Raw genomic sequence first — 17,847 nt, 5'->3', positions numbered from 1 at the left:
ATTTAAAAATCTGGAATCTGAGGGTGCAAAAAAATCTAAATATTGAGAAAATTGCCTTTAAAGTTGTCCAAATGAAATTCTTAGCAATGCATATTACTAATCAAAAATTAAGTTTTGATATATTTACAGTAGGAAATTTACAAAATATCTTCATGGAACATGATCTTTACTTAATATACTAATGATTTTGGCATAATAGAAATATCGATAATTTGATCCATATAATGTATTGTTGGCTATTGCTATAAATATACCTGTGTTATACTTATGACTGGTTTTGTGGTCCAGGGTCACAAATGTGTTAATAGTGGAATTTGTTTCTTACAAACACATAGTTTCTTGCTCTTATCTTAATTGATGGACTGTAGTATTGTGAATTATTGTGATGTTTTTATCAGCTGTTTGGATTGCAGAGGATCCGTTGGTGAGCAAGTGATGTAATGCTAAATGTCTCCAAATCTCTTCCCATGAAGAAACATCTACATCTTGGAAGGCCTGAGTGTGAGTATATAACTGTATAAATGTCTGGTTTGGTTTAGCTACCAAATCAGACATCAAGAGACTACAATAGACAGTCTGGACTGCTGAAAGGATTGTTAGTGCTCCTGGACATAATCCTTAAATATTTTCTGACTTAACCTCACTGCTTCACCTAACTATCTTTGTACTTTAATTTTTTGTTCTTTAATTTATGTGTACACTGGAACCTCCATTACTAAGAAAAATTCCTTGTTCACGCTTGGCAATAAAGCTTTTTCTGAGTACATTTTCAGCAAATTTTCATTTTCGTGTAAACTATTCCTTTGACAGTACTTTGATTTTTTTTTTTAACAGGATGATCAGTGTAAATTGTTCTTAATAAGTATTTCGGGAAACATGTCATTATCTATGATAAAAGAGTCTTACCACAGCAGCAATGTCTAGCTGGTACACTTTATCCACTTGATTTATGATAGTGACATTAGCCAAAAGCACTGCAGCACTCAGATAAAAGAATGCGCTGAATGCTAGATATCCTACATCCTAAAGACAGAGCAGAAGTGAAAGTGTATGTCATGTACAGGGCTGTTTTCATTATGCAATACCCTTATTAAAACATTAAAATGTTATAGTCTAGGTCAGGGGTAGGCAAGTTCGGTCCTAGAGAGCCGCAGTCCTGCAGAGTTCAGCTCCAACCCTAATCAAACACACCTGAACAAGCTAATCAATGTCTTCAGGATTACTAAGGCTATAGGCAGGTGAGCTTTTTTTTTCAGGGTTGGAGCTGAACTCTGCAGGACTGCGGCTCTCTAGGACCGAACTTGCCTACCCCTGGTCTAGGTCTACATCTGGTTTAATGTTGGTCTGAGAAACCAAACATTGAACATGGAAGCCCGTGCAAAAAAGTACTGTAGTGGTACTAGGTAGTAATGTCCCAGTGAATTGCTTTAAACGGAACATAAGTTTGTGGCTTTACCATGGTTTTTACTCATAGGATTTGGAGACTACCATGGTAATAACAGTATTTATTACCATGTTGTCTCAAAAATGGTTGTCTCCTATGACCAAAAACATGGTAAAACCACAAACGTATGTTTCTTACCAAGCTAGGCCAGATGCTGCTCTGGTTTATGCCAGTAATAAATATGAGGAACCAGAGCGTGGTGATAAGGAAGCAGAAAAGTGACACAAACATGACCCAGCCCTGAGGATTTGCTGGTTCCACTTTGGTGGAGGCCACTAGTGTCCACACCAATCCACCACACACCTGGAACAAACGAACACACAGCACACCTGAACACAAAGTTACTCATATAAAGACATGACTTCATTTACTGTATATAGACCTACAAACTCACTAGGTTCACATTATTAAACAGCTGATTACATTCATGGGATTGACAACAGTATTTTATAAAAAATGTGAATCTCAAACGGTCTCATTCACAAAGCAGCTTGCATACTGTATTTGTGTTAATTAAATGTAAATTCTAGTGTGTCTGCCCTCATCATCCGGCTCAAGCAGGATATTTCTGTGAGTCCTGCTGCTGTTTGTCTAATTTAATGGGCGTGGCAGGAATTACTTATGAAATGATGCCACCTGATCTGGCAGCAAGGGCTTTTCACTGCATGGATCACTTTTCACTGGAGGAAATGTTCTGCCTTTACATCCATATGTACTGTAGATCAGTTATGTGACAGGTTATTCAAAAATGCATAACTGACAATGACTTTGATGCTCTAATGAACAAGTTTTTGTTTGTTGCATTAAATTAAGGATTTTTTTTTGGCACTTAGAAACATTACAGGTGGTCTAACTATATGGAGATTGTACTAAATAATAATTTAAAAAGTGCTGAATTTCTTGTAAAAACACTGGTTTATGTAATATTTTATTATTATTTATTTCATTCAAATTAACACTAACGACATTCAAAACAAAACAAAACAACATTCAAAACAAAACAAACCAAAAAAAAAAAAAAAATCACATAGCCAATCACAAATTGTTTTTGGTACAAATAATTTCTTAAAATAATTTATTCTGGTCTTGACTTACTGGTTTCTAAATACTTCTTGAATTTTTAAAGAGTCATATTGCCTTTCTCTTGTGTTGTTTCATGGTTTCATGAGAGATTGTCATGTAACCTGTCCATATAGACATTTATCTATCAGCTTCTACCAAATGAAAGATAATTTACACGTAAATACCACAGAATAGTGTAGAGTTTTATTAGACGCATGGTTTGTGATGACAACAACAAAAGATATGGGAAGGGTTTTCTCTTCCCTTTTTGCTATCATAACTATGCTCGGTTATAAGGTTAGTTGCAGTCTATTATTTGCATTTGACATTGTTTTCACTGCCGTGCACCAACAGACCAGTTGAGAAGCCCTGTAATTAATCAGTAGGCTCTATAAACAGACTAAGTTGACTCTTAAATAAAACCTGCCACAATAAAGCATTTTATTCATTTCATTTCACTGTAATTCATTTCTTTCTCAGTATTCACAGCTTGTTTTGTATCTTGCAACTGAATGGATTTAGTGCTCTTGAAACTAAAGTTTAGCTTTGACACAAATCCTTAGCAAGTGTCAAAAACGCAATACATGCCATTTCTCGTAAGTCTCTTAATTTAAATACGTTTACAAGAAAAAATATATAATTGTCACAAGGTGTGTCACACAAAAGTTAATCCAAAACAGTTAGGAAATAACTGCCTTGAATCATCTGACTGACATTAAATGAACTGGAATCTCAAAAAAAAAACAAAACAGCAGTTTCACCATACACCGTTTAATCTGGTTGTTAAATCTCCATCATCTCCAATGTTCCAGACTCTTGTTACACTATTCTTTTAACCCTGAGCTTTATTCTGTCTCTCATCCAAACTTTGAGACCCTCAGGATTAATTAAATTAGGTTGTTATTAATATAGTAATGGAATGTATGATTTGATATTGCTGATTGCATACTTACAAACTCTGGAATGAAGAGAATATCAGGCATGGTGGTGAAAATCTTACTGCCACTGGGCATCATGCTCACTGAAGAAGCCATTGTGTCTGTGGTACTAAAGGAGATGTTAAAAACATGAGATGATAGATAAACTGAGACTTTTAAACTTCTTCCTTATCTATAATGTCCCTCCTATCCTGTTTTCTGCATTATGTGCACTTCTAATTGTTCAAATATTCCTTTCTCAGACTACATTCATGTGTTTTGTAGAACTGGTCTGATTAGATCTCAGAAAATAAACATTTCCTCAGTGCATTACAAATTTTAAAATCTCTAAAATCTGAATGCTTCAGTAATAAATTACAACAATGCAATCTTCAGAAATGAAGTGTTCCCTCAATGCATTTATACAATGTCCTTTTCTGGTGAAAAACAAACAAACTGAAAAAAGATATTAAAATGAACACATAATAACACTAGATATATCTTCAGCTTATGAAGGCCTGAAGGGCAGCTTTTAATGACAAAAAGACTACATACAGCAAGTAAGAAAACTGAAATATATATTTTAGATTAACTTTAAACTGCATAGAGACAACATTGTAATATTAGCAGTTGGGAAATGGATGTTGGCTTCTTTTGTATTCACATTTCTACATCCACAATTTATAAATCCACACAGATTTTTTTATTTATTTTTTTTAACTGCATTAGACTATACTATAAGTACATTTTGCTTAACTAGTTCAAAACAAATAAATAAAATCTGTATAATTTTACAAATTGAAAGCATAGTGTAAGTATCTAAGCATAATATAAGCGTGAGAGCTGTCCAGCTGCCGCGGGACATAATGCAAAGCCAGATTGATAACATCATCAACTGCAGGAAGTGAGACGGGGTTTTGACTTGATACAGGAAAATGTTGGGAGCCATATTAGAAGAAAAAAAACCTTGATTTGTGTTAGTACAGCTCTTGTGTTGCTTATTTTCTGCATAAAGTCAGACAGAATCATTTATTTCTGTAATGTAAGTGCATGCAGTAAATGTTTGTATGACTGTAAGTTTGCAGATTTGCATACCTTTGTGTATTTGTAAATCATGTATCCATATGTGGATGAGTTCAGATTGAGATGGTGTACAAAATATATGAGCATACTAACTCAAACAGCAAAGTCTGAACCTAAACCCTTCAATTTAAACCACTTAGGGTACATTACCTTCTGTCCTTCATTTTAAACATACATTTCTTTTTTACTCAGTTATAACAGCTTAGTGTTTGACATTCATTTTTGCTTCTGCAGCTAGAACAGCACAAATAATAAGTTACTCTGGTAACCACAAAAACTCTTTTAAAGGTCAAACATAACTGAACATTAAACATTAACTGGTCTTTCCCTTCACTTAAAAACCCATATAACAACACTTCAGCGTTTACTCTCCTAAAGCAAGCCCTATGCAAAGCATGCTGGAAACTAAAGTGCACCTACCAGTTTCAGTTAATACAACAAAAATTATTCATGTAGTTCCAACACAAATGGTTTAAGTAAACTTCAATTTTACATTTATTTGAATGGATTGAATACAATGAAATTAAATTAGGACAAAATGTATAGCAACTGAGTTTTTGTGGCTCATTATAATCAAGTAAATTAAACAAGCAGCAGCAAAAAAAAAAATTCTCAGTGTAGGTCTAATCTGAATGGTTGACTATGCAACTATAAAGGATATTCAAAAAGATTTGTTTAATGCACTTTAAATTGAAAGTTAACTCAAAATGCATGAGCAGAATTTTATGATACTGTTGCTCAGAGGGAAAACACATTAGGAGCAGTGCATTTGGGGGAGCCCATGAGTGAGTTGAAAAAATTAACAAATAAAATGAACTCTCTTCAGGTGCTTGTGTTCCAGATAGAAATATTTACTATGTGGAAACAATTCATGTGAATGTTTAACCATCAGATCCAGGGAGCTCAGTTGACACCAGAGCCTGTTAAACATCCAGCAGCAGGCTTGTGTGTGTGTGTGTGTGTGTGTGTGTGTGCATGGTAAATATAATGTGTTTCACTGACTTTTGCAATCCCATCTAATCAGCTGACTAGGGAGAGAGATGTCTGCAAACACACACACACACACACACACACACACACACTCTCTCTCTCTTTCCCCAGGGTGAGAGGCTGTGTGTCGGACAGATCGACTCTTACAGAAACTTACCTTTGTCTGAGTGGCTGGTAGATCTGGTGTCTGATGAAGACACACATACACACACCTGGTTGCTCATGGGAACACTCGTAGTGTTGCACAGCTCCAAGCAATGCCTGTTTGTTTCTCTTCTGATCTGGTTACCTAAGGTAACAATGACATGAAATATTTATAAACAATATGTTTTTCTTTTGCTGGTAGCCACAGTTCACCATCACTGCTATGTAAACAATAGGCCAGTCAATCGATTAAAACATTTAATCAAATTAATTACAATATGGTGGGCAAGATATTTGTGAAGATATCTTGTATACATTACTTTGGCAGACGAATTGAATTGATACAGGCCGAATTTATACAGGCTGCACTTTTTTTTCAGCATCTTACTCCATGAGTATCACTTTTTTTCTTCTTCTTTTTTAATATGGAAGTCAGTTTACATAAAAAATAAGTAATTGTGAAAAAAAAAAGTAAAATAAAATGTAAAATAAATATAATCATATTGTGAGCAGTAAAGTCTAACAGGTACACTAAATACCTTTTCTGTAAAGTTGCTTTAAGACATTAACTTCAACACTAAAATAAAACACAAAGCAATGCATAATTCAAAATATGGGTAAAACAGCTGTGCAACATAATTTCTTAAAATGTACAGTACATTGGGCTGTATTTTTACGGTCCTTTTGTAGAGTGCAGTTTGGAGATATATTATCAAATTGTGTTATATGAAGTCATTATCACAAGAAATTAGGTTACAATTAGGAAACAAAGTCCAATAACTATTATTATTTTCTCTGATGTATAAATTGGCTTCCATTTTATAAAGGAACATTTTTTTTACACATTGTTAATTATGCTAAATAAAAATTAACAGCCCTAGAAAACAGTAGAAGATGCCTCAAGGTGAATGATTCAGTCCCAAGGAGGGATGACCTATTAACTCAGTGACCTTGAGCAAATTTGACTGCTTTATGGAGATCGAGCCTGCAAATGCACCATAATGTATTTTGCTACGGGTTAAGGAATTCCGCATGCATCTTATACAAAGTTTCAGGGATTTTAGGTATAATAGACCAAATGTGATTTCATCTGAAAGCACATTTAGAACATTTTCTGCTTAATTAAAAGCAAATTTGATTTTAGTGACTATATCAACACATAGGAACACACATACAAGTAGAGACTGTATTATACTTAAGGGTGTGACTTTACACAATTTCAGCTCGTATAATTATCTCAAATATCTATCGTCTCGGTCCAGACAGTGTGTGTGTGTGTATGTCTGTGTGTGTGTTGACTTTGGGCTCCAATGCTTTTCTGTCACCACAGCAGCAGGTCACCCAGGCGTGTCATCCTATTAACTCGGGTTTCCTGTGTGGTGGTGAAATATGAACGGTCTGGAATCCCAACCCTTCAGACAGGGCCGAGACACACGTAAATACTCCCATTCCCCCACCAAAAAAAAAAAAATGTATTGAAGAAGTTTACTCATCATATGACAACTCATTAAAAGCTTTCGGTTTATGTTGTCTTAAAAACTGAGAATGGAAGACTAAATTATTTTACAGGTAACTGTCAGTTACGACTGGATGAGCATTGAGCTGCCAGGGAAGAAACTCTATGCTTACAGATAGGGTGGAATTCTAACAGGTTAATATTAAAAGATGGAATGTTGTCAGACCAGTTCTCTATTATTTCTCTGTAAACACTGGGAGTGTGGAAACAGAATCCAGCAGGGAAAAATACTTTCCTGGTCACAAACCTTTTTTCAGGACACACAGAAAGACTGTTTTAGCATAATGAATTATACAATGTAATATTATATAACGTTTTTTATCCATCTTTTCAATTTAAGATTGTGTATGGAATATAACAGAAAATATAAATGCTTGTTTGTCCTGGTATGGAATGTCAGAAGCTTTCTTTGAAGAGATCGATCACCCAAAATGACATAATTTACTCACAAAAAGAATATATTTTGAAGAATGCTTCAACTATTTTTGTTTTAGCTGTTTTATAGAAAAATAAAATTATGCTAGAATGACATGAGTGTGAGTAAATGATGACAGCTCTTTCTTTTTTGGGTGAACTATTCCTTTAAGGATAGACATGGTGATAGACATTAGCATGATGCTAAGCTAACCACACAAAACATGTCCCACATAAATATGAGTAAAATACTCAAATTTTAGTTAAACAACTATTTTTATCAATACTTGGAAGTACTGAATGAATATAACACATTTCTCTTGCCTCATCTGCCATCTTGAATGAATTTTTTCAGAGCTTGTTGCAGTGCTTTCTGAGATTGCTTTCTTCACAATATATTGTACGTACAATGTAGTTAGGTACTTTTGTTAGTGGCTTGAATGTAGTTTAGCTACTGATTGCAAGTAGTTTGTAAACCATATTGATTAACCACTATTTGGATATTGGGGGAACGCATCCTCTCAGTATCTAGTTTTGTGGTTGCAGCACTACTTGTGATTCACAATACAGTGATTACAGCACAGAAACATTTTGTGGGTGAGCAGCTAACTTATATAATACAGTATAAGAAGATTAAACATTCAGTTGCCATGTTATCACACCTCTTTACATCAGCAATACTACTGTAGATTTGTCTTCAGAATAATTAATGCTGATTCATGTCTGCATCTTTATAAGCATCTGACTACACCACACCTCAGGATGGCTGGGCGAGGCAGTGTGTCAGACACGGAAAGAATGGGAACAGCTTTCTAAGTGTATGACTGACTTGCTTTAAAGGAGTGGAACGTTTAAATAGGAAGCTTGTATTAAAGACAGAGAGGTGTGTACTTAAACCATGTAGTTATGAGTTTGTGTGAGAAAATAAATGAGAGAAAGAAAGAGGGAGGAGTTGTATTTAGGAGGTGTGGTACTTAAAGTCCCCATGAAATCAAAATTAAAGTTTTTTGGGTGTTAGTATCAATATAGTCTTAAGGTTATCTATAAGGCAGTGTGCTCCAAAACAGTGACAAAATTTGCATTTAGAAGATGTAAGCATTCAAAGCTTGCAGTTCGTCACTTCCGCCAAAACGGCTCAATGATTTTTTTTGTTGACGTCACATCGTACTTCAGCTTCTCATCAAACTTTCTGTCCAATCAAATGCTCTGTAGAATCCGAAGCGCCCGCCCCCTACACTATAAAATAGACGCTGAAGCCGCGGTTGAAATCGGTCACTTGTCCACAGAATTTGTATTTTCTGTACAGTGAATGGCACGTAGTGCACTATATAGGGGACAGGGAACGATTCAAACAGTGTAAATATGCTTTCCATTGAGGAAAAAAAGAAGTTTGCGCTGTGTCACGCTAATCACTGCACCGCACACACACTGTGCTCCGGTCCAGAGACACGATAGCACGGAGCGGATCACATGCGCGAGTCGGCGCAGACCACAAAATGTATCAGAGCTATTTGAATTCTACACAGAATGCTATATTTTATAGCAATATGGATGAGATTGTGGCTGGCATACCCTGTCAAATGTGGCTTTACAGAGCTCAACGGCTCTGGCCCAAGCTGTGATATAAATGAACGCTATTGGCTATTTTAAAAGGGGGCAGGGCTGCTTGATATGTCCCGCCCTGTCTTCCTGTTTCAGTTAAAATGACGTCAACACAGAGTAACGCTGCATGTTTCTAAGCATTTCAGGGGACCTTTAAAAATAGACCATTATTTAAGGTCCGGGCGGTCATGGGATGCTTTACAAACACAATCACACGCACAAATGCTGTATGCACAGTATGGCATGATTTCCCCATCAGCATAACTGTGAATAAGCTTGCTGGGCAAGGTATGAGAGATTAAACAGTTTTATTTATACGTTTAGTATCTAAATATACATTTTTAAAAGAATAAAAAAATACAATCAAACATTTTTGGACACTTTTGGAGGACCATGTGATAGGTCAGTCGCTAGACCCAGTGCTGGGCACTGCTGATGAGGTCATAGGTGACCTGTGTGATGTCAAAGGCTTGATGTGAACATTGAGAGGAAAGCAGAGTTTCCACTGAGGTTTTTTGGGAAGGGCTGTAGATAATACGAGCACGTTGAGATTCCACTTCCTCATCTGCCCAGCAGGGAGCAGGCATCTCCACAGAGTACAACAATGGAAACACGCTGCCCATATAAACGCTCACAAACATCTGCTTCAACACATTAATATCCCTCTGAAATACACAGAAACACACATTGCATGTAAACAGCATGAATAAACACATTAAAGCAATACTGTGGCAGTCGTGTGACGCTCACACACTGTACCTTATCAGATCTTCTCAGGTTACTCTCTGATTCGGTCCATGATTTCTGTAAAACAGAAACAGTTTAAGTTTAGTACTTTTGATAACATCTACCCCCATTTATAACATTATAGCCCCATGTATATGATGGTATATTTTTGTCCCCAGAAGTTAATTTAAATAGACAAAAATTAAAACCCTCTTTGGCTATGTTCTCAACTGGTAAATCAATTAAAATATTTTTAACAGTAATTTATTTTATAGTTAAATTAAATAATTAAGAATTCATTTAAAATTGTAATAATTTCAAAAATGCGAAAACTTTTCTTTTAAAGGTAGGGTTCACGTGGCAAGTAAAAGTGTGTGTTTATTTGACCAGTCTCACCCTAAATGCATCCATCAGGTCTGGCTGATCTAGAACATCAGGGAAGGATGCTAGAACCGAGCTGCAGATCAGATCTAGGTAGAACACAGAGCCAAGCTATTTACATTCACTTTTACATTCTCATTTACATTTATGTTTTAAATTTACATTTGCTATATACAAAGAAATTGTATATAGTGTTGTGATGTGACAGAAACCTCTGATGCACATTAGATACACATCAAGCACTAAGACAAAACTAAGAAAATCTAATGAAATGTGTGTGTGTTACGTTACCTGCATTATACATGGTGACTCTGTCCAATAAAAGAGCATCAGCGAGTATTTGCCTGTATGTTGCCAAGAGATGTACTGTGGACAGACTTCCTACTATAGTGTCAGGCAGCAGACTTATGAAACATTAAGGAAAAAAATATTTAGTAACAATATAAATAATCCTATTTGCTTTTTCATGAATATTTATCAAAAAACACTGTGGAACCCTACAGCTGACAATGAAAATCTTAGCAACCATTCAAAAGTTTGGGATTTTTTAAAATAAATTATTATTTAAATTTAGCAAGGAAGAGGCATTAAAAAATATTTTTATTTCAAATAAATGCTCTTCCTTTGAAGCTTCTACCCATCAAAGAATCCAGCAAAAATGTATTATAAAAATGTAGCAGCATAACCATTTTCAACATTGAGAAAGCAACATTTTTGAGCAGCAAATCAGTGCATTAGAATGATCTCTGAAAGATCATGAGACACTGAAGACTGCCAAAAATGGAGCTTTTCCATCACTGGAATAAATTACATTTAACAAAAAAAAAAAAAGTTATTCATTTTGAATTGTAATAATATTTCACAATATTACTATATTTTTGGTCAAATAAAGACAGCTTTGGTGAGCATAAGACACTTTTCAAAAACATTAAAAAAATCGTACTGACCCACATTTTTAAACATTAATGAACTGCATACTCTAGTGTGTATGCATTCTTACTTCAGAAGCTCTCTGCTTCGTGTTTTTACTGATTTGAGCTTAACAACAAGTTTAGGGATCTTCCTGGACAGCAACATCTGCTGAAACACACCAGTAGGATATCCTGAGGACAGAACAGAAGAGATCAGTTTGTATATATTTGTGTGTGTGTGTGTGTTTTTGTAAGAGAATGTTACCTCTTTTGGTAGATGTGGTATCCATGTCACTGTCTTTCTCAAATGGTGTGCCACTATGGACAGTGAGCTCTTGTGTCCTACACACACACGTATATATACTTTGTAAGTATGTAAGGAAAAAATATAACTGCTATGCATCGATCATATTCTAATAAGTGAATTAGTGTGTACCGTAGAGCAATGGGGGCTCCACTTTCATCAAACAGTTTAAGGAACGCCCAGCCACAGCTGAGGTCTCCTCTCTCCCCTGTGGACTGAAAGAGAGTACAAACATTTTTACCAAAGAAACCTGTTACTTCTGCGCAAGACGATTTTTTGCTGGATACTGAAGGAAACCTTGTAGATAGTTACACCCCTTTATTCCATTAGTAAAGGGATAGTTCACCCAAAAAATAATAATAATTGTCATCATTTACATTAATCAAAAATTGAGAAATACAATGGAACTCCAATGAACTCCAGTGCTGTTCCTAATGTTACTCAAAATATCTTCTTTTGTGTTTCGCAGAAGAATGTTATCCTTACATGTTTGGAATGACTCCAGAGTGAGTAATTGACAGAATTTCCATTTTTGAGTGAAGTATACCTTTAATAGGGATCATTGTGTGTGTTTATGGAAATATGTGAGAGGGTAAAAGATAAGTGATCTTTTATCTTTCTGAGGTTAGATGAAGGCCGTGTGTCCTCTTTGATCAGAGTTGGGTGGTACTGTGATATGATTGTTTAAATGATAAGAATTTTTATTGCAAGAAATAGTTGCTCACATTTCTTATGTAGGTTACACCCAATTCAAACAGAATTCCAAGATCAGGAGATTCAGAGTCACAACGCAGGAAACAGTCTCCATCCAGCAGACAGGGCAGCATCCCAGTCATCTGAAATACACACACAGGGAAAAATACAGATTATAAGGATAAACGGTTATATTACATAAAAGTATATACAGTGAGGTGAGACACTGGTGAAAATTCTGAATTTTTAATTTCATATTTTTATTACAAATTACATTATCAGCATCACAATTTGTGCAGAATCTGAACTATTTTATATTCATTTTAAATTACAAAATTTCTTTGTTTCAAAATGTCAAAATCTTAATACTTTCTTTATTTCTAGGTTTAAATTAGATTTCAAATCCCAGATTTTTAATGTGGCCTCAGGCTTTTGTACATGCGTTTGCACATGTTCAAGTGTAGCTTAGTCTTACCCGTGGAGAAAAGCTCCAGGTCTTTGGGCTCTTGGAGTTGTAAGTGGCTCTGACTGTGTGAATGTTACTCAAAACCTGACAAGGAAAAATTTTAAGTAAACTTAAAAGGTGGAAGGAACAATGAGTGAGAGAGAAACAATGGCACCATGTCCACTGCATTTGTGTCACACGACACCTGTTTGCAATAAACGTTGGGAAGACAAACGGGTTTTGAAATGTGCATTATAATTGTTCTGCCGTTTACAATGACTTAAGTGACTCATTCAGAAACATCAAAGAAAAGATAAACTGTGCACAATTAACGCTGGACATTACACCATAATACTCCACTTATTATCTATAAACATGCACTGAAACACTTCCTGGTTCTCTCCTAAATATAAAATTCCTAACGATAAGTAATCAAACAGAATTAACGTCCACAGTGTGCAGAAAACAATCCAGAGTTGTAAAAGACAAATATCATACAGAAACCAAGTAATGATTAAACTGTTAACACTCAAGACTCAAATATGCCGTAGTATTTTACACTCATGCTTTTGGATTGCAACTGTATTAATTAAAGCACCCCAGCTGTTAATCCCATGATGCTTTGTTATTTGTTTTAGGATTCAAATGGTTCCACCCTGATTACTGTTCCACATGAGCAACACTTAATTTCAGAATCGAATCAGGAATCATTACTCAAGCTTTCCAGGAAACATTTGTATGCAAATCTCTCTCTTTTAAGATCATAAAGGGGCAATAATTCTGGTTGTAGGTGCAACAGTGTGTGTGTGTGTTACCTGGGTTCCATTAAATGCACAGAGCCGAATGTGCCTGCTGAGCACCTGTAACCTGACCCCGGGGGGTGGGATCATTCGACAGCTCCACAGGGTCAGGGTTAAACTCACTCTAGATGACTGGCCGTGAACCTGGGCAAATACACACATACACATTCTTTCTTTCTCTATATACTACTGCTCAAATGTTTCGAGTAATTAAGATTTTTAAAATGTTTTTGAAAGAAGCTTCTTATGCTCACCAAGGCTGGATTTATTTGAAATATTATTGCAATTTAAAATAACCATTTCTATTTCTATTTCTAAACTGTAGTCTTCAGTGTCACATGATCCTTCAGAAATCATTCTAATATGCTGAATTGCTGCTCTATTATTTTGGGTGCTCAAATTATTAATTATGGTTCTTATTATTATAAATGTTAAAAACATTTTTGCGTCTTTTAATGGAAAATGTGTTCTAGATTTTTTCAGGATTCTTTGATGAATAGAAAGTTAAAAAGAACAGAAATGATTTGAAATAGAAATCTTTTTTAACATTATATATCTTTACCGTTTCTTTTTGAACTATTTAATGTGTACTTGCTAAAAAAAAGGATCACGGTTTCTGTATTAGAATGATTTTCGAAGGATCATGTGACACTGAAGACTGGAGTAATGGCTGTTGAAAAATGTAAAACATTTTAAAATTTTAAATTGTGATTACTAACTGTAATTAAACTTCATAATAATAGTGTTTTTACTGTATTTTTCAAACAAATTCAGGAATTTTTTTTTTTTTTACATTTTTTAAATATATTTCTATATATATTGTATATATATCTACGTGTACTGCATTAAGCTAACTGAGACTTGTTATAGCACTTGCTTATCATTGCTCTTTTGTTGATTTTGATCCATTGTCCTCATTTGTAAGTCGCTTTGGATACAAGCGTCTGCTAAATGTCTAAATGCAAATGAAAATATTGTTATTAAAATCTTAGTAAATGCAACTAGTGTGTGCTTTGCAGTTAGGTACCTTGCCTGTGTCTGGGTCCATATGGAGATCTTTAAAGGAGAGTTGTGACTGGCTAAGCTTGGGCTGAATGAAGTGACTTGCTCTATAAGATCTCCCTGTTTGGCACAAATACACAAACACAAAAGGTATACATACGATACAACTGTAATATATATCGCCATAAAATCTGAATTTTTACCAGATGTTATAATGTAAAACAAATCAAATAAACTGCATTTTAGGTAACTGAGCTCGTTAAAGACTGAAAATGGCATTTCATCTATAGGTTTTGAAAAATAAAGAGACAGGTAGTGACCTTCCTCTAGGAGTCTGGAGAGAGTGGAGGGTCTGAAGCCTGGTGGGATGGCACCCATCGCTGAAAGCACATCAGTAGCATCTATCTGCAGAAACAACACACAAGCACATTTCACTATGTGAGGGTGCTAGTTAGAAAGTTATGGTAATGTGTGTTATAATTAGTGTTATGATTATTAAAGGGATAGTTCACCCCAAAAATAACATTTCTGTCATCATTTACTCACTCTCAAGTTGTTTCAAACCTGTACGAGTTTCTTTCTTCTGTTGAAAAATGTTGGTAATCATGGATATGGACAACTATTTGCTTACCAACATTCTTCTTCAGAAAGAAATTTATAAATGTTTGTAACAACATGAGGGTGAGTAAATGATGACAAAATTGTCATTTTTGGGTGAACTATCCCTTTAAGGGTGTAATTATCTACATAGAATATACCTCAGTAACAGCCTTCCGCACTGTGTTCCAATTGGATGTTTTGCTAGTTGGACAAGAGACAGTATTTGATCATTTTCTTTAGTAAAGGCTGCATATGAACTTAATCTTCCGTTTAATTCCTTTCAACTTCAGAAATTGTGAGCTATATTATACACGGCAAAATATGAAAACAATGCTGCCATCTAGTGGAGAGAGAGGAAATATCACCTGGACTTTATGTCAGGATCCTCCTCTTCCTCTTCACTCGCCCCCTCATCCTCATTCTCATTCACTCTCTCACTATCCTGCGAAGACGTCTGAAAATGCACAGTTAAGGTACATTCACAGATGCAATTTATCCATGTTAATGATCTACACACAGATTCCTAACTGACTGCAAATTAGTGCTTAGTCTTTTTTTTTTATTTTGTTCATTCAAGAGTTTAATTTGTATATTTATAAAAGTGCACAGCCTACACCAGTCCCGAACTGCTTTGGAATATGACTTAGACAATGTAAAAGTATAACATAAAAAGATACATTATATGCATAATGTGAAAATGTCAATCAAAACCATAATACTGTAAAACATTATTAAAGCAGTAAACTGCAGGAAAACAGTGTTTAAATGAGATTTGAAATGTTGTTTTTCCTCCAATCTTTATGTCAAAATTTACTCTAAAAAATGATCAACTTGTGCATGCATATAAAAAGCAAAAGTGAATTAAAAGACAAAAATCTAGGGTTTTTATTAAGTTTTGTTTAAACCATTTATGGCTTTCCCCAATAATAAAAACACTGTTTAATGTGTGAATATGACTTACATGTTATCAAACATTTACATGGCGCATGTAAATGCACTCAGTGAGTGCCTGTGATATTATACACACCTTCAGGAAGGTTTTGGGCACCAGGCCCTTCTGGCCTTTTGAGTTTTGAGCCAGCCACCATCCATCCTTATTCTTAGAGAGAACTCTCAAAACCTCTCCTTTCTGAAACAACACAAAAAAGACTCAAGTGAGACTCACTGAATTGCTCAGTGCAAGAAAATAACCTGAATTCAAGTATTCAACACCTAAAATAAAATGTTATGACTGTTACCTGGATGCTGAGGTCCCCTTCTTCCTCTCCCTTAAACGCACTGAGAGCAATGTAGGAGACAGATCCTTGTCCTTTAGCAGTTGGACCGATATCCTCATCACCACTGTCAGCATTATCATCATCATCATCATCATCGTCATAATCATCCTGTACTTCTTCTTCAGCATCTTCATCCTCAGAGCTCTCATCTTCTTCATCACTATTTTCCTCCTCACTCTCCTGATCTCTCTGGGACGAACTAGGTCCAGCCGTCCTATGTGGCCAAGAAGAAATAATGGTATTAAATATTTCGATTTTATATAAATGTTAGATAAATGATTTCATATGGATAAAAGCTGATCTAAAAATGGTTTGATGGTTTGTTTGAATGCATGATAAAGTCTCTGGGATCTGTGCTGGTCAGGTGAGTAAGATTTGTTTGAATGGATGAGGTTACATACTCATCATGAGGCTGCAGCTGAAGAGCTAGAGACTGTAGACGCTCATATAAAGTCAACAAACGCTTCTCCTCTTCCCTCTTACACTGGTCATAATTCCCCACTGGAGCCAGCTCATCTGCCTGCACACATGGAATTCAGCATAATAATAGCAGGATCTAACATGATACATTGTATAGGGTTCAGTAAACGTTCATCAAAAAACAAAAGGAGAGAAATATACATACACATTTTATATATGCAAGAAACAAATATTTCAGAAATATTTTTTAATTATGTTTTTTAAATTAAATATGCAGCAATTTATGTGAGATGAAGTAACAATACCAATACACAGACATAAACATTACTTTAGATAATTTCTTCAGAGTCTTCATAATTTCCTCCACTGCGCGCTGTAACTCTTTGCACCTGAAATGCAACACCATTACAAATCACCGCAAAACGCAGAAAGTATGCGCTATTTGACCTAGTTGATGTAGAGACGTTCAAAAACAAAACAGAGGGAAGACGTCTTTACCTCTCCAATGTCTCGGTCCTGTCTGACGCATCTGGCTCAGCAGCATGCTGCACCAAAGCGTCCACCTACAGGACAGATAACAGTGAATAGTGGTTTAATATCAAAACCGGTGCGCACCAGCAAAAGAACAAACATTTCATTCAATCAATTAAATTAAATGTAATTTATTTATTTATTATCAACCTTTCTCTTGATGTCATCCGTTTCTCTTTGGACCGTCTGAAGAGGTCCTCTCCTTTTCGGAGGCATCTTCTATTCGTCTTCAACACAAAATGTGATCATGCACGGTATTTTAAATGTGTGATTTGAGGAAACGTCCCAGTCGTGCTCAGGTTTAACAAAACAGAAAGCATCGGAGGCGCCATGACAGACGCTCCGGATAATGTTGCTACGATACTTTTACGCGACGCTGTTATTATTACATCATCACTGCGCGCGAGAGCCATTAGAGAGCGCATAGCATAGATATGTATATGTATGTATTACATCTATGGCGCATAGAAGTGCAATCTCAGCTATGAAAATGTATCTGTGAAGTTTTTGAACCATATGATTTTATTTGGTAAATTTCATGTGCATAGAATAAATTCGGCTAATCTAGAACATATTTTTTATGTT

General features: G+C 35.4%; 2 protein-coding genes across 3 annotated transcripts in view; both read right to left on the bottom strand.

Annotated features, from left to right (window-relative positions):
* Positions 1-5,719, bottom strand: part of LOC107670828 (myelin and lymphocyte protein-like) — an 8,235-nt gene extending 2,516 nt beyond the window's left edge. The window contains exons 1-4 of the mRNA XM_016463597.1: positions 5,654-5,719; positions 3,460-3,553; positions 1,583-1,747; positions 907-1,023 (exon numbers count right to left, since the gene is read on the bottom strand). Coding sequence (XP_016319083.1) covers positions 907-1,023; positions 1,583-1,747; positions 3,460-3,553; positions 5,654-5,700 — 423 coding nt within the window. The 5' untranslated portion in view covers positions 5,701-5,719. The remainder of the gene's footprint in view (positions 1-906; positions 1,024-1,582; positions 1,748-3,459; positions 3,554-5,653) is intronic.
* A 3,820-nt stretch (positions 5,720-9,539) lies between these two features.
* nphp1 (nephronophthisis 1) lies at positions 9,540-17,636 on the bottom strand. Of its 2 annotated transcripts, XM_016463586.1 has the most exons (20): positions 17,413-17,636; positions 17,230-17,294; positions 17,060-17,120; positions 16,713-16,831; positions 16,273-16,525; positions 16,062-16,163; positions 15,400-15,488; positions 15,193-15,235; positions 14,755-14,839; positions 14,460-14,554; positions 13,448-13,576; positions 12,663-12,737; positions 12,220-12,330; positions 11,627-11,709; positions 11,456-11,532; positions 11,280-11,382; positions 10,571-10,683; positions 10,295-10,368; positions 9,932-9,976; positions 9,540-9,837 (listed from the first exon to the last, which is right to left on the bottom strand). In XM_016463586.1, the coding sequence occupies exons 1-20, from the start codon at positions 17,476-17,478 to the stop codon at positions 9,583-9,585; spliced, it is 2,043 nt and encodes a 680-aa protein (XP_016319072.1). In that variant the 5' UTR covers positions 17,479-17,636; the 3' UTR covers positions 9,540-9,582. The 2 variants fall into 2 exon arrangements, with proteins under 2 accessions (XP_016319072.1, XP_016319073.1); XM_016463587.1 differs by lacking the exon at positions 12,220-12,330.
* Positions 17,637-17,847: the final 211 nt, after the last annotated feature.

Source organism: Sinocyclocheilus anshuiensis, unplaced genomic scaffold (assembly GCF_001515605.1).
Source record: "Sinocyclocheilus anshuiensis isolate Anshui unplaced genomic scaffold, SAMN03320099.WGS_v1.1 scaffold784, whole genome shotgun sequence".
Taxonomy (NCBI): domain Eukaryota; kingdom Metazoa; phylum Chordata; class Actinopteri; order Cypriniformes; family Cyprinidae; genus Sinocyclocheilus; species Sinocyclocheilus anshuiensis.
Note: the sequence above shows the minus strand (reverse complement) of the source record. Positions and strands in the feature narration are given on the sequence as shown.

Bases quoted from the DNA above. Each gene is read 5' to 3' on its own strand.
- nphp1 (XM_016463586.1), bottom strand. From the start codon at position 17,478: ATGCCTCCGAAAAGGAGAGGACCTCTTCAGACGGTCCAAAGAGAAACG. The intron at 11,383-11,455 runs GTAACATTCTCT...TTCTGTCCTCAG, and splicing joins TACCACATCTACCAAAAGAG to GATATCCTACTGGTGTGTTT. The intron at 10,684-11,279 runs GTAAGAATGCAT...ATGTTTCATAAG, and splicing joins CGAAGCAGAGAGCTTCTGAA to TCTGCTGCCTGACACTATAG.